This window comes from Mizuhopecten yessoensis, unplaced genomic scaffold (assembly GCF_002113885.1).
Source record: "Mizuhopecten yessoensis strain PY_sf001 unplaced genomic scaffold, ASM211388v2 scaffold7461, whole genome shotgun sequence".
NCBI classification, from domain to species: domain Eukaryota; kingdom Metazoa; phylum Mollusca; class Bivalvia; order Pectinida; family Pectinidae; genus Mizuhopecten; species Mizuhopecten yessoensis.
Genome location: NW_018407059.1, coordinates 343,539 through 359,620, shown reverse-complemented (window position 1 = coordinate 359,620; position 16,082 = coordinate 343,539). Strand labels below are relative to the sequence as shown.

Sequence of the window (16,082 nt, the reverse complement as noted above, 5' to 3'; positions counted from 1 at the left end):
ATCCATGCAAGAAGGGAATACCGAATTTATTAATCTATCATTATTTTTGGTGTGGGAGGGAGGAGGGTCAGTTCTTTTACAATGTTATCTGCAGTCGAACTATTATGCCTACTAAAAGGACGTCACGCAAGAACTTGTACCAAATGAAATGGCAATAATGCAGTCAGCACACCACGTGACAACTCATGTCTTACGAAGATCAATGAAGACTTGCAATAAAATCATATCGTTATACATAGTCTACTCAACATTTCAATCAAAGTTTTTACATGAAGTCCAAATTGTCATTCCCTCCCTCGTTTCTTTTCGTTTCTGCCACTGATACATCGCTTTTTTATAAATTTATTAAGTGCACAAACAAGAAGGAAGCAAGTAACGGATTATTTTAAAAACATGATACACATTGTACACTACAGCTGTACAGAGAGAAAAGAAACACAACTGGACACTTTTAAACAGTACGAGGGGGATAGCACAACACTGATAGTTATGGTTATATGCAATTCTTATTCAGAATAAAAGGTATATGTTGAGTAACGTTTTATCAACGTTCTATTACAGGCTAATATTCGAAGCCCATTCCAGTTCCCAGTTCCGCATTTGTGCTTTCCGTTTGTTTCGATGCTTACTGAGTTCTATACTGCGGCGTGTTCGAACTTCCGGTATTGGAGATATGGTGTAAGGGGCGATGACTTGTCGACTGAGAGAGGGACAGACGGAATTACTCCATTTTTCAATTTTCTTTTGCATTCTAAGTCTGGTGAAGTCACGCAATGACTCGTTTATTATCTCAACGGAGAGTTCTGTCACATTCTTGTTGTACACCATTAAAATCTGAAAGAACACATTTACATATATATGTTTTTGTTGGTTTATGAACTGATTACATCAGCATGTACAATTTGGAAACGTATGTCCATACTATATCAAATTTAATCAACATGGATGAAAAATTGCATGTATTAATATTAAGCGAAGATTTAAAACAATCTATTTTTTATGAACTTATCGATGGTACATGTAGTTTCCCCTGACCAAATTCAAAGACGTAATATATACTATTTGTTTCTTTTCTGAAATCCAAGGCCGCTAATTTGTTATAGCTATTTACTGCAAAACTTTTATTTTATCGTGCTGTGATTGTTGTATCTAAATATATACATACTGTGTTTCGACAGAATCCAGATAGGATTTAACGCAAATAAGAACCAATACAATCATCTGCATTTAGTGAGCTGCGATGTCGGGTAGATATTATGACGAACGGGACTAACTTGTCATTAAACATTATAATATGATGTTTATCTTGATTACCTTTAAAACCTGATCCAAAGCAGACAGGTCGTCTTTGGTTTCTATATAAACCCGGACATGACCTCTGACCCGGTACGCCATTTCTTGTTCTAACATATCGAGTAGAGGTGATGGGTTATCTCCTGGTCCAAACAGCATCTCTTCGATTGTTTTATCCTCAAATGGTCGGTATTTCTTGTTCACCGTTGTAACTAAAAGAATGCATTTCCATTCAATGACATATACACGACCACTTAATTATGAGAACAAGATACATGTATGCACATTGCTTCTAGTTTATGTACAATAATGTGCATATCGCGTATGCTGGCTGTGCGCTATTCAGGCTTGCACGCAGTTTTTCCAATCTTATTCGTACATAAATAGAATATTTGGATTGCAAAATATACAAATCAAGTGGAAAAATGGTCTAAGTAAACAGTTAAATGTGCAATACCGCAGGATGTAGACATGTCCCATCATACTACCTTTAACTGGGACGTAATTAATTTTGATAAAGTTTCTTCACACCTGTCCTTGCGTAACTAAATACTGTGAAAAATAAGCTCGTTATCATGTAAAGACGGATATATTTATTACTCGTTATTTAATATTGTGTATACACGTGGGTATCGTTGATGCATAGAAACATATCGATGCTTACTTGTCCTCACGAGGTACTACGTTACATATCCAATTACAATGCAACTCAATAGTCGCAGGAAACATAAACAAAACTATGTTATCGCATCACATAATACACACAAAGACATTTAAAAGGCCGATAATCTGTATCTCAATTCGTGTGTTACGTGACCTTTGAAAATACTGCACATGCAAGTACAACCTGTTTGAACAACCAAGAGGTTTAACGCACTGAGTAGTAATGCATTCTTAAATCTAAGATAAGAGATAGTTCTCTCGTACAGACAAGTACATTTTGAACCAATTAATGTTTGAGATAAGCGAGACGTTAACAAAAAACTGCACAATACAGTTTTAAAAGATCGACTAACAGGCTAATTGAATAGAAAAGAAACAACTACGCACTGAAGTGTGAGAAGAGTGGAAGATTTTCAATGCAAACGCTGTCGTCATGGCATGCCAATGATTGAATCTTCGAGTCGTGATTTTCCGTATTGAAGAATGCCGAGGTATCTGTCATATCAGGGAAGGGAGAGGCCGTGGCATCAGTAATCATCTTCAGGAGACCAAAGCAGGCGTGGAGCTTTCTGTTCCAGACATCACCTAGCATGAATAGCAAAAACAACAAGTGCAATATATTGCAAAAACAGCTAAATAATGCTACATTTCTATAAGTTTCGTTATATTTCAGTAACAACGGAAAACATTTTGCGATCTTTATGGATACAATTATAAAGCTTTGTCTGTTCCTTTAATTTACCTGCCTTTATTTGTTTCATGTTCCATTACATAAGTGTGCATCAGCTTAGGAATTTAAGAGAAAACTACTGCCTAACTGGCAAGCTAGCTTTTCAAGCGATGCGGTATAGCATGGGGACCCGATCACAAGTTCAGCAACGTCGAGCGTGGTCAGTACTGGATCAATATTGGTGACCGCCCGCACGTTACATTTGGTGGCAGTATAGTGACTCTGTGTGATCATTTAAGGCCAGCTCCGGGAGGTAGGGAAAGATGCATTGGTACAAAGGGAGGATCCATGGAATTCCACAGGCCAAATCTACGGGCGAGACTTCTCAAAGGGGGTAAGTGATGCGGTATAATCCTGGGATCCGCCCGCACGTTACAATGGTTTTAACAAGAAGCAAATATGACAAAGAAATTATTATTCATGACACACAAAAGAAATTAATAGAAAAAACAAATAGTTAAAAGGTACGTGTTACGAACTACTAAGTATTCATAGCTGTACCTTTGCCGATACATCCCCCACAGTTGTTGACCAAGCAGGCGTTGGTTTGTCCGGCTAGTTTAGGTTTGGAGAGTGCTTGCGCACCCGACCAGAGATGTGACACGAGGCTGGCGGACAAGTCCTCTCTATGCTTTTTAGTGTCATCACAAAAGTTGGCATAATAACCACCTGGGGTACAGTCACTGGCACCAAACATATCAGAATGATTTACGTAACATAATGTATGTATTTAATTCAAAAACGCATTTTACTTTCACTTGTTTTAAAGAATCATGATTACAGCAATGTTTAATTCTCAAAGAGGTTTAAAGTTACTTAATTTGTCTGAAAGGGAACAACATTACATATGTCTGTTACATCACACTTTTTAACAAATCAGAAACTTAGATAATTCTGTATGTTGCTTTAAATATGGGTCTACTTTAACGCGATCGTAAACACAAATAAAACTGTTAAATGTCTTGATGAACCACAACACCGTTGTAACACAGTTTGATCATTTGTTTAAAGTGAGTTCTTGTTCAAAGTGCGTTGTAACGCGAGGCTAAGGATATACCCTTCCTGTCGTGCATATCATGTTCTAGGAGACGACTAAAGTGCGAGATATGTACTTTTCACGCATGCACCTACCCTTAAAATATAAATAAAAGATTATACATATGTTACACATCTCCAAACAAACACCTACTAATTTACACCCTACTTAATATACCCTTACCTACACTTACCTATTATATCCTACAGATATCCATATTTATATTGATACATATTTTAATATATCGTAGAACGTTTATTCTTGGACCATATTGTGTTAATGAACATTTAAACTTAACGTGTATAACACCATACCTGTCCCCGTATTTGATGTAGAACGCTTCAGTTCCTAATGGTTGGCGACTGCACTTTGTGCCAGTATTTTTACTTTGGACTAGAACTCCACCTGTAAAAAATCAGTATATCCACATTTTCTATGAGCAGTCCTTAGGTTATTCTTCCAATGTTGTTAAAATCCAACAACACCAATAATCTGTTCACATGATTATCAAACTGTACGGGTAATGGAGGGGAAACCAAAGATAGATGTTAAATTTATAATACGAAGGGAATTACCTTGCAAAACTGAGTTACAAAAGAAAGTGCGATTTTGTTCCTGCAAATTGGCAATTCCGACAGTTTAAAAAGCATTTGAATTCAAATGATTTTGAAACGAATTAGATAACAAAGTTTGATAAAATAAGATTGTCCTTGTTGTGTTGAAGGATTGAAAAGCAGGTTTTTTTTTAACTTTTATAATTGTTTGCAACAGAGTACCATTCAAACATTGTTTTTCAAGATGCGTGGTGTGAACAGAACGTTGTTGCATACCATCATTATAATTATATGCAATATACGTATTCATTTCATTTCTTAAACAAATCAACATTAAAAAACACTTTATAAACATATATGATTTAAAGTCGTGTTATGTTTAATTGAAGGTTCACATATCATAATGCTCATCTTACCTTTCTGATGAACCTCTACCAAACGTTTCACGCTGTTATGTAAAGGGTCATTGCCCGCGTTCCAGAAGTTGACGGAGATATCGCCTTCCTTCTCCCTCACATCGACATACAGAAACGTAGCATGGCAGCCGATACTCAATGTCATCTGCTTAAGAGTTAGTGCAGGGACACATGTCTTGATCAGCGAGGAGGCAATGGTAGTTAGGTCATGGCTAGTTTTGTCACCGATGCTATAACCCTTTATCTGTACAGCTTGGCCTCGGGTGTAAAATATTTTCTCCTCGTCATGTCTTCCCTCGATGTTTTCGTCGTTCATTGAACGAGTTTTGTAGCTCGTTAAAATCTGTAGTCTACTGCCTAAATCACTAGTGACCTCTTCCAGGCATTCCAATAGTCGCAGGTCCACACGAAAATAACGTTTATCAAATGGCTTAAAATCGGAAACGATGTAATTGTCAGATATGTGTAACTTGTCATTGATGCCATCAACTATACCGGAAATAGTTTCGGCAGACTCTGATTTCACGAATATAGGTTTGTAATCCTCGACATCGGATGAAGGAGGATTGACATGTAACATGCTGAGTCGAGGGTAGACCTCCAGGGTGGCCCAGTAACCCGCCTGATCTCGTACAAACACGTCCACAGTTAAAGTTCCGGAAAGGGCAATGAAGTCAAACCCCGCAGAAATAGCTAGGTTGGCAAGGGATTTCTGAGTTAGGGTTGCTGTCGCAGTCTTTAGTCGCAACGCTCTGTAAATAGTAAATATGTTTGTGAAGTGGGATACAGTCATCCTTAACATTTTGCGGTTAAGATATTATACAGGAAATTGCGATTTTATATCATCCACACACTGGAATCAATGGAAGTTTATTTTCAAAACGAGATTCAGGAACAATGCCACTTTGTTTCGATGATCTTGGTTAAGAATATCAGGGTTTCAATAGTATATATAGTCACCATATCTCTCACTGGTGATTTGCCTGGTAAAGGTGACAAGCAAGAGTGTAGTAACATCGTAAACATCATCAAACTGTACCAGAATAAGATTTACTGGTTGTGCTCAATGATACTATTTATCATACACATAATTACAGTTACATTTGTCAAGTACTTCATCTATATTTGAAGCTAAACAAAATCAACAATATCGTTAAACCCTTCATGTTTTATGATAGAAACACTCAAAGTAACAACTGACTTTCAATATGAGAACATATCAATATGTCATCGACTTCTGAGGTTTCCGTATCATTTCTAATTTCATAATAAGTTACTTTTCTCTGTAGTAACATACCACCATTCTTCACTTAGTGTGTTTCAATGTTACACAATTTGCTTATAAATAGTTTAATCTGAACCTTAAAAGGCTTATATGTGCCCTTGTCAACACTTATCTACTAAACCAGGCGTTTCTTTCTGAGATAATTGATCTACGCTGTGTGTAATTTAAAGGTCATCCTTTCTCTTTAACCTGTACTCGGCTGTAATGTCTTATCCTACAGGAAGATTGTGAAAACATTTCACTCATCTCGGTTTTATCTAATTTGTATGTGTTTGCAATGAGATCGGTATTTACCAGGCGACTGGATGGGATACGATCACGACTGCATACGTTTATATCCCTAAGTATAAACACTGTTTTTATTTGACTAAAAAATTACCTTGGAAACAAATTATAGAGATTGTTCCTTACCTGCCGACGTTCCCATATTTCATGACATCGGCATCGTCTTGTTCCTGTGGTACTACCACAGCCACTGATCATACAAAAATAAAACAAACCAGAAGCACTATATAAAATAGCTCTGGTTGATATAACAACTGCATACAATTACATCTTAAAAAACATCAAAATGTTAACAGAAAAACTGTTTGTTTTACCTGTTTAAAGGTATTTCTAATATATTCCACGGTACACATTATATATTCATGATATTTCTTTCGCGGACGACGTTATGAGGAAACACCACAGAGGAAAAGGGATAAGACATCCATCACATGCTTGTTAATTTTGAGGACAGCAAATACAGATTAAGAGGAACGTTTCAATCACGCTTTTTTGCTATGAGCAAGACAAGTGTTCGATATAATGAAATATCATCTATGACAGTTATATTGTCTTTAAGTTGAAACATGTGGCAAATAAGGTGTAACATACGTTGACCTGTACTGAGAATAGAAAGTCGTCGAAGCCTTAAAGCCATTCTAGGGGTCATTGTCCGGGTCAGGCACCAATCCCAGGGATCGTCCCTTACATCGTACGTCTTGCAGTCCCTACATCGTCTAGTGGTCGTGCCACAGGCCGAGTTCGCTGGACCCTCGGGGGGAAAGCTAACGTTAGCCAGTGGATACTGCATCATTCTAACACATTTAAAAATAAACTATATTTCATTCTGGATTATAATCGAAGTCAATTATTGAATTAGGTGTCAATCATTTTGAATATAAGTGATTTATCTAAACTATCCATCGCACCTTATTAAAAAAGAAAAGAAAATGATGGTCAAAAACTTTGTACCTTTTCATTTGTGCGTTATTATCCACAGCGAATTTCTCATCAACAGGACCAAGTATATCAATGACAGCTTTATCCTTGGGGTACATGGAATAGGTATTAAAGTGAGATGAAGGCGTTTGCTTGGATCTCAAAACTGCAACACAAGGGTACTCACATGTAAATCAGAGTGTAAATATTTGTTTGCTAGAAGGAACTATCATAATTTGAATAATTTCAATAGAGGCATGCTTGCCCAATAATTAGGTACAGTTTCCAAAAAATTCAAGAAAGGTATTCATATTTTTATATTCGGTTTACATTGTGATGTGTACTTGTGTGGTGTGATGGACCGTCGTACCTAAATTGCTTAATTTGTCCAAAAAACGTTGCTTTTCGGTATCTTCTAGTTCCTCTCTAGATGCCTCTCTCCGCCGTCTCCTTTCTGGTGTCACAGGTTTCTTCAAACACGTATCAATGCTGTTCTTATCTGTTTCTGACGTAACCGCGTAAAATGCGAATCCGGCACACGAAGTTAGTTCAAGTAGACGGTTAACAATATCTGGGTGATCCTCAAGCGAGGTGCTTCCATCAGATGAATTTGCTGGAACACTCACTCCTACTTTTGCAGCACGACCTTCATAGTGTAATGAGCTATCACCGTATTTACCATTCGGATACTGAGACGTCGGTTCGCTCCAGCCTTCTAGTAGCACTAGGCTACCTAAAATATTAATGTTATGAATTAAGTATTTGTCAGTATAGCAACATCTCAGATCGACTATGGGCATGAGAAACGCCTTCGTGCAATTAAAATGATTAGTAAATGAGGTGATCAACTCGACATGTTATAATCGCTATCTGATTTGAGATTTAACTCACGATCGGCCCATTCTGATTTGACGAACTTAGCCAATCTAGTGACAGTTGCTGCCATTTGTGCCGTTAGAAGTCGATTTGCGCATGTCGAGTTTCCTTCGTCATCACATCGTGAACATGGCGTTCCGGGCTGACCACACCATTCGGAGTCAGAGTCCTTGTCAGGAAATGTAATTAGGCTTCCAAATAGTTCTTTTAGTCTGCAATAAGACAAATGCATCATGCAACTACATCAGAATTATAACAATCAGCACCTTATTTGTGGTGACGTCATCAAAATGCTAGTAATGACGTAAATATCCAACCTCAGATAATAGTTCATTATTTATTAACAAATCGAAACCACTTCGTTTGCAACAAAAATCGGCACATACACATTTCGTAATAACTTGGTGGGCCACAGTTACTCGAATGTTCCTAAATTTAACATAACAATATTTTTTTTCTTTTTGAATAAATTAACATTAACAAAAAGCTTTTTGTTTTAAATCAAGTAATGCTTTTTATGAATTTCGGAAATTTTTCGTGAACTTGAGCCCTAGATGCAATCGATGAAACGATGACTAAACACGATGTTCATACTTTATTAATGATCGCATAAGAAAGAAATTGAATATTTGTCTGTTTCCTCACCTGCTAAAATCACTGCTGTGCCTGTCAATAGGCGTTTCCAGCTCACCGCATACAGTCTCCATAGCCGATCCACTGTGGTCGCTTACAACAGGATCTGCACAGTTTGCTCTACATTTCTGTACTATCTCCTCTTTGCATATCGACGTATTAGCTTTCTGATCACTTTCCAAAAGGACATCCCTTCAAACAAATGATCATTTTTAACAAATGTTTACTGGAACAATAAAATCACGATTGCAATAAATTTAAAATATACATATAAGTTTGTATTCCAATTATGAAACAAGTTATATAACTTTTATAAATCAGTATTGTTATTCCGGATGTTAGTGTGCAGGTGGTCTTAGTGTGGGAGGAAAGTGGAGTATCTGGTCTGTTTCATCCAACAGTTAGACCTCCTATGGGATTTTTTTTGGTACTTGTTTCATAATTGTTGTTAAATGAAAAAGTTTATATTTAAAATAATTTTAATTAACATGTTCCCAAAAAAAATATTGGTTCATTTTCATCAATAGGGTGATTTTTTATTTACTCTTTTTTCAAACGTTAAAGAAAGATTAATAAAAGGTAGACATAGTTCGAACTTGGATTCGCTGTACCAAATATGTATGTCGAACGCGTCCACGTCAAGCCTGTTTTCGGTGTGGCGCCATGAGCCTGTCATCTCAGACACACTAGTTGTACAGTAGGTTGTGTCTTCCACACTGGCGTCAGTCTTGATGTGTTGATTCAACCTGAAAGGAAATAAAACTTATCATACTCAAACACACTGTCTAAATATTTCAAATGCAAATCGATACATTACTGTCTTATCTTCCACTTATGTCGGGATGATACTTTGGTGAAATAACATTTTTATCTAAGGGTGAAATTTGGGTATTTATTCTATTTAAAAACTCAAAAAGTGTATGAATTGTACCAGATATACAATGAATATTTAGAATGGTCATTCCGTACTGCATTTTATTTCAATATATTCACTGTCAGATTTTCCAATAATGTCCGGAATAATTCATCTAGGAATACAATTTGGGTGATTATTTTATTTAAAAAACACATAACCTAGATATACAATAAATATTGAAAATGACCCTTCCTTACTGTATTTCATACGGGGCACCAAATTCCATTGTAATATCACGGAGAGACCATCCGATAAACGGTGTCAGGTGAATCTTCAAAAACACAAAACATTTTAACAATTGTTTATATCATTTAAACTCTAATGACAAAATATGTTACACGTATACGTAAATATGCGTACAAATCAAGAAGGCCACAATATCTAGAAAAAGCTTTGCTGTGGTAAACCAACCGTGAAATTTTAATTGCAGATTTAGGAAAGGATGAAATATTACTTCTGAAAAACGGAATGTTAAAAAATGAAATTTCCAAAAAATTACATATACGGTTGCTGTCTTATGTGGTTCTTGTTGCATTTGTAATATATTGAGTTTAGTGATTAAATTACTGTAGTTATCAAGCTGTAAACGAAGAAAAGGAAAAACGAAAAGAATTCCGCTAATTCTAGGGGAGAGGTGAAATACGGTAGTTCTCGAAATTCCTGCTATTGAAAAACAAAACAACATCAGTATATATTTAAGGTGAAATAAATGCCCATGAAAATAATCCCATCATTATTTTCACATGTACACGTATACACTTCTAAGTGGAAAATATGGTATATCTAGTTATCTCTACATACAATTCATAAAAGATAAAAAATATAAACGGACTGGAATCGGTGTACAATCATTCCATTTTAAAGTAGTATCGAGAAATCAACATATTTGAAATATGGTTTTGAGTAATACTGCTAATGCACTAGAATGGAAAAAGCTATCCCAATGAAACAAAGAAAATTTTGTTCCTTGCATGTTGCATATAGATCATTCATTTTTTCTTCTCAAAATGTCTAACCTTGTGTGTAACTGTCGCGCGAAAGCTGAACCTCTCTTTAGTTTCCAGTAGTGAAGTTGATCCTAGTGTGGTCCAGTCTGGAAATGACATGGCGCCCGTGGATTGGCCATCTTGTTGAATTTCATCCGCTAGATTATATTGTAAAGTACAAATGTAACATTACGAAAACAAAATCCTTCTTATTTTCAATACATAAAATCTCTGTTCATTTTTAACAAATTATTTGTCAGAAAACAAAAATCAATACAAATTCAATTAACTTACAGTATAGAAACGTTCCTTTAGTTGTAATATTGTGGTCGATCCGGAACGGTTTTAATGTCGTCACATTCACATCAAGGAAAGCCTCGGTATGGGCCTTAACGATCAATTCGACTGCCGGGAGTCGTACAAATGTGGCTATGGGAACCATCAAGTAGATTGTTGGTTCCGTCTCCCAGAGTTTACCGTCAAAGCTTAATGTCATATTAGTTTCACCGGACGCATGTAAGCCGTACTGGCCGCTAAAGTCTCCCTCAACCTAACAGTCCATTCGGATACAAACATAACCAATGTGATTAAACTATACAAGGAAAAATAATAGATGATGATGATGATGATGATGATGATGATGATGATAATGATGATGCTACGTTACATGTAGATTTTTCTGATATCCTATCAACTCGGCATTCATAGTATATATTGAAGTTTATGTTACATACGTAAGTATTAGTATTTCCAAAAAGACATCTATATACTTATTATGAAATAAGAAATATATATACTTATTACCAAATAAGAAATATATATCCTTATCAAATAAGAAATCCATGAACTTATGAGTAGCTATAAGGTAGCCACTAGTATTCCCATTTGCGATGACATGTTAATTTCACATGTGACATGTCATAAGGGAACATAAATCAATTTCAGTATATATTAGGTGATTTCAAAACAATTCGGCGACTGTTACCTCGGTTTTGAACACTTTGATGACAGGTTTGTTATTCACTTTTTCAATTTTAACTCGCCTGTAATAAGAAAAACAAAATGTTTAACGTAGTATCATTTTGTGTTTAATACAATATTATTTGAAAACTACATGTATGTCATTAGCAAAACAAGCTTTTCATTTAAGTTTGACATATGATATTTCATATATTTATGTTTTAACATTGTACATAGGATATATCAGATTCAATGAAAAATAACAATATCTATCATTATTTAGCATACCCGTCTTGAGCTACCCAAACGTGTTGCAAAATCATACCGTTATGATTTGGAAAAAGAAAAAAATATATACAAACGCTGTCACGAGGATAAAATATAATTTGATTACGAAACTTCGAATATATGACTACATCACCAACACATTTGATTTTCCTAATAATTGTTATATTTACCATCAATATTGTATACGCAGCGTCATAACTATCTGTTAATTCACAACCAAGAAGAACATCAACACAGTCTATTAAAACAAACGTACAATGTATACTTAAGTTTTGTCGTGCCTCCGCAGTTAACGCATGTGAATTTGAAATCACTGTCGCTTGATGTGCGTAAATCCTCACTACCACTTCCAAATGCGTCGAGAATGGGTTGAGCTATATTGGAGGACTTGCTCAGATGTATTGTGTTGTTGTGTTTATTGAATGGAATCTCTGTAGTCACCGTGCTGTTCCAGTCATTGTCGGTGAGTAAAGTTTTCAGGACATTTGACATATGCCGTTTCTCACGTGATTTCCCGACTGCTGGCGAGGCTTCAGTGTTCACAAATATATGTATTTCAGCCTCCTCAATCAGTTCAATCGCCCTTAAAATTTGTTATATTAACAATGATATGAATTGACATTTCATACGTATTTGTTAAGAATCAAAATTAGTTGATATCACCAATAAGTAATGTAAAAATACCTATTATGAAACATGTCTTTAGCGATGGAATGAACCGTATGATCCAATATGAGCGTGTGTTGGAAATTTCACAGGTAAAATATTGCGGAATTGGAAAATAAATGTTGCTGCGTAAGTTTTCAATCCATTACATTAACGTAAATGTACTACTTTCACCTACATATGAATATTTATTTCAAAGAACAATAAAAAAGTGAATATTAAACTTTTTTCTTTTTTCTTTTTATATGTTGAACAATAATCAAGACTAGTTTTTATAAAGGTTTCATATGACAGTCAATTATGAACATGATTCAATGTTACTTTTCAAAGTACAAAATGCTATCTTACTCTGCTCGTATTACTTGAAGCTCCAGAAGTCGTTGGAAACGTTGTATATATTCTACCTTAGCAAAAATACCATTGACATCATAATTTGGCAGGACACTTCCGGTCGAACACGACGGCGTGAAACTTCCAATGACAAGGTCTCCAGCCATCCAGGATATACTGATATTTTCAGACTCAGCCAAAGCAACCGAAATTCTATGGTCTGAGCATTTTATCCTCTAAATGATTAAAAAAGACAGTGATAAACATACCAAAGATATGGAAAACAAACTTTTATTGAGAAATTATATCACCAAACCGTTACATTTAACAGACAGTTGATTGCTTTGAAAAAAGCAGCGTCATATAGGTACATATTACCAGTTAACAAACTCGAATCACCTGTGTACGACAACCTTAGACAGAACGCAAATAATTGTATGGCATATCCATAAACATAAAGAGACACGAAATACAAATCAAACTAATGCGTAATATAACACAATTAAACAAATGGGTATATTACATAATCAAACAAATGGCTATATTACATAATCAAACTAGTACATAAATCACAATATTGGTTAATTTGAAAATAGCAGTACCATAAATCTTATCAGTAACACTAAATGACGAAAGAAAAAGAGTTTTATGTCAAAGTTAGAATAAGAGATTAATTACCAGAAATATCAGGTAATGGCTCATGAATCAACACAACCTTTGTGATTGATAGTACACCATCTTGTTACTTGCAATAGTTTCAAGAAACCCGAAGTAAGCGTTCAAATTACTTGCGTTATGTTTGCCTTCCTGGAGTCATTATCATATTATTTGTTTTCAAAATCTTACAATGTAGTAGTCGGTTTATCATCTTACTAGTTACCGTAAAGACACAATATCAAGATGGTTAACGATTTCACGTGTGTTATGAAATCGAAATGACTTGGTAAATTCCCTAAGAGCATGTGCAGTCTTATTTGTAAAAAAAGTGCAGATTATGACATATCTACATGTAAAACATGCCCATATAGCTTGCCAACCAAGTTTTTCGAAGATCTATACAGGTTTGGTTTGGGATAATAAAGTGCTTAATGCTATGGAGTGCAATATATCGTAGGGCATCTTTGTTTTCTTTATTATTTCCAATGTGTAATCAAACGTAGGGAAGAACAACCTATCTTTTGGGAGAAAGAACATCTTCCGCTTCAAAACATTTATATGGTATGCAGATGTAGGAATGGGATATTGATATTCTACCTTCAGGTGCAGAATTTGGTGTCAGAACCTTGTCAAAGTCTCGGTTCTCACTCACATTTTACAGCCTCGTATACCATAGTTATATATCATACACCTACAAACGACAGCCTCTGTTAGGATCTTAAAAGTTTTGCTATTTTTACTCTTGTTAAAACACAGAAAGAAAACAAAAAACGTTTACATGGTCGAGAATACATTATTCAAAATAAAGAAGTCTCATTCGAATAATAAAGATTGAACTACATTAACATCTACATAGATCCAGCAATTACAATAGATTTACCTTAACAGTTTGCCGGTCATCCAGGTCAATAAAAGTCCGTATTCTGCCTGCTGAATCAATGGAGACGACGTCCTCTGAGTCAGTCAGATACGTAAACTGTTCCCGAAAGTGTTCACTATGTACAGGCAGTATCAAACAACTACCCGCCAGCGCAATCAAAAAGTGCATGAGACCCATTTCATAAGAAATATTTTCCCATGTGTTGATCATGCACGTTATCAGTATACATATGTGCCCCAGCGAATGAATTCGCAATATAACTACGTTTTTAAATGAATTCCTGTAGCAAATAAACAATCTGTTATGATCTACCTCCTTTTGATTGACGGCCGGTGTTTAACGTTCGTCAATTTGATTGTGTACAAAGCCTACGCCGAGTGTTTCATATAGCACAGTGTAGTGTGCACATCATCACGGAAGTATATGGTTACGTTTTTCAGGGTATACTCAAACAGTTTGCAATTCGCCGAGAAAGGACACGCCCATAGTGATGTTTCGTTTATCAATAAAGATAATGCACGACAACCTTTTGGGAGACTCCGCCCAAAATAGACTGTACATATGCCACGACACTGTTATAAACTGTGGAGGTTTAGGCGAGTCATCATAGTCTACCTGTGAAGCAGGTGGAATACTCCTTACAATGTTACGGCTAACGGGTTCTCTACGCCCAGGGAGCCTAGCCCTGGTGGTGTGCTGTCTCATCCAGTCGGGCATGTCATATTACTTTGAGAAAGGTTTCGATCATTTCTATACATACTCATCAAGGTCTGACCTTTTTGGCATGCACAACTTTACGACAATAATGAAGGTAAGACTATCTTTTTCATTGTGTTACAAGTAATTTGGGATATTATTAACCAAACATCCGTGACCATATTTTTAAATATTGATTCCTTTTAATTTCTTACAAGATTTAAATCAACATAAAATAAACGAATCAGATGCAAGAATTTGATATTTCTTTTGCAATTAAATAAATCTAGTCATCTGATAATTTGACTGAAAACACATGTACGATAACTTATCTGTGAATTCCGGTGTTTTTTTTTTACCTTTTCTAGCTTTTCGCAATAAATTTAATTCAAAACATGTATTCATAGTTGCTATTACGCCTGATTATGCACACACGGGAACTATCAATTGACATTATTCTATAGTTGTGTTGCTCTATCTTCTAGTTAATCGGGTATTTAATGTTCAGAAATTTCAAGCTTACCGATGCTTATAGATGTAAAAACCGTATTTTGAATATGATTGTATTTAAATTGGATGTCCATTTGTATGCATATTGGTCGATTATGCAAACATGTATCGTTTGATGTCGCTTATGTAACTGCATGAAGTTTTCGTTCTGTTAAATCATTATTTTGAATATGTTTGACAAAAAAGGGAATCTTTTGTTATGTATGTATATCTGATCACATTATATAATATTGCCCCACAACGTGCTCTAATAATACCTGTTTTTGAATACTTTTTGAAAGATAACTTAATTGATTTTAATCAGTTCCGCATTCGACCCGTGAACCATTCGACTGAAAACGTACACTCTTTGATGCTGGATAGTTTTGTTCAGCACTCAGAAGACGGTTATAGTAAGTTAAATTTTATAATATTCACACTCTTTCAATTGAAAAAGATAGTTTGTATCATCTTTTTGTATTTGTTTTATGGGCAAAGTCTGAACAAATTGTTCTCATTGTGTAT

General features: G+C 35.4%; 1 protein-coding gene across 1 annotated transcript; it reads right to left on the bottom strand.

Moving 5' to 3' along the window:
• Positions 1 to 452: 452 nt before the first annotated feature.
• On the bottom strand, positions 453 to 10,140 carry LOC110453568. Its single transcript, XM_021502545.1, has 15 exons — positions 10,105 to 10,140; positions 9,803 to 9,876; positions 9,301 to 9,435; positions 8,702 to 8,881; positions 8,072 to 8,268; positions 7,551 to 7,913; positions 7,214 to 7,346; positions 6,854 to 7,056; positions 6,389 to 6,452; positions 4,693 to 5,444; positions 4,037 to 4,127; positions 3,188 to 3,369; positions 2,344 to 2,541; positions 1,315 to 1,505; positions 453 to 834 (listed from the first exon to the last, which is right to left on the bottom strand). The coding sequence occupies exons 1-15, from the start codon at positions 10,138 to 10,140 to the stop codon at positions 556 to 558; spliced, it is 3,078 nt and encodes a 1,025-aa protein (XP_021358220.1). The 3' UTR covers positions 453 to 555.
• Between the last annotated feature and the right edge of the window lie 5,942 nt (positions 10,141 to 16,082).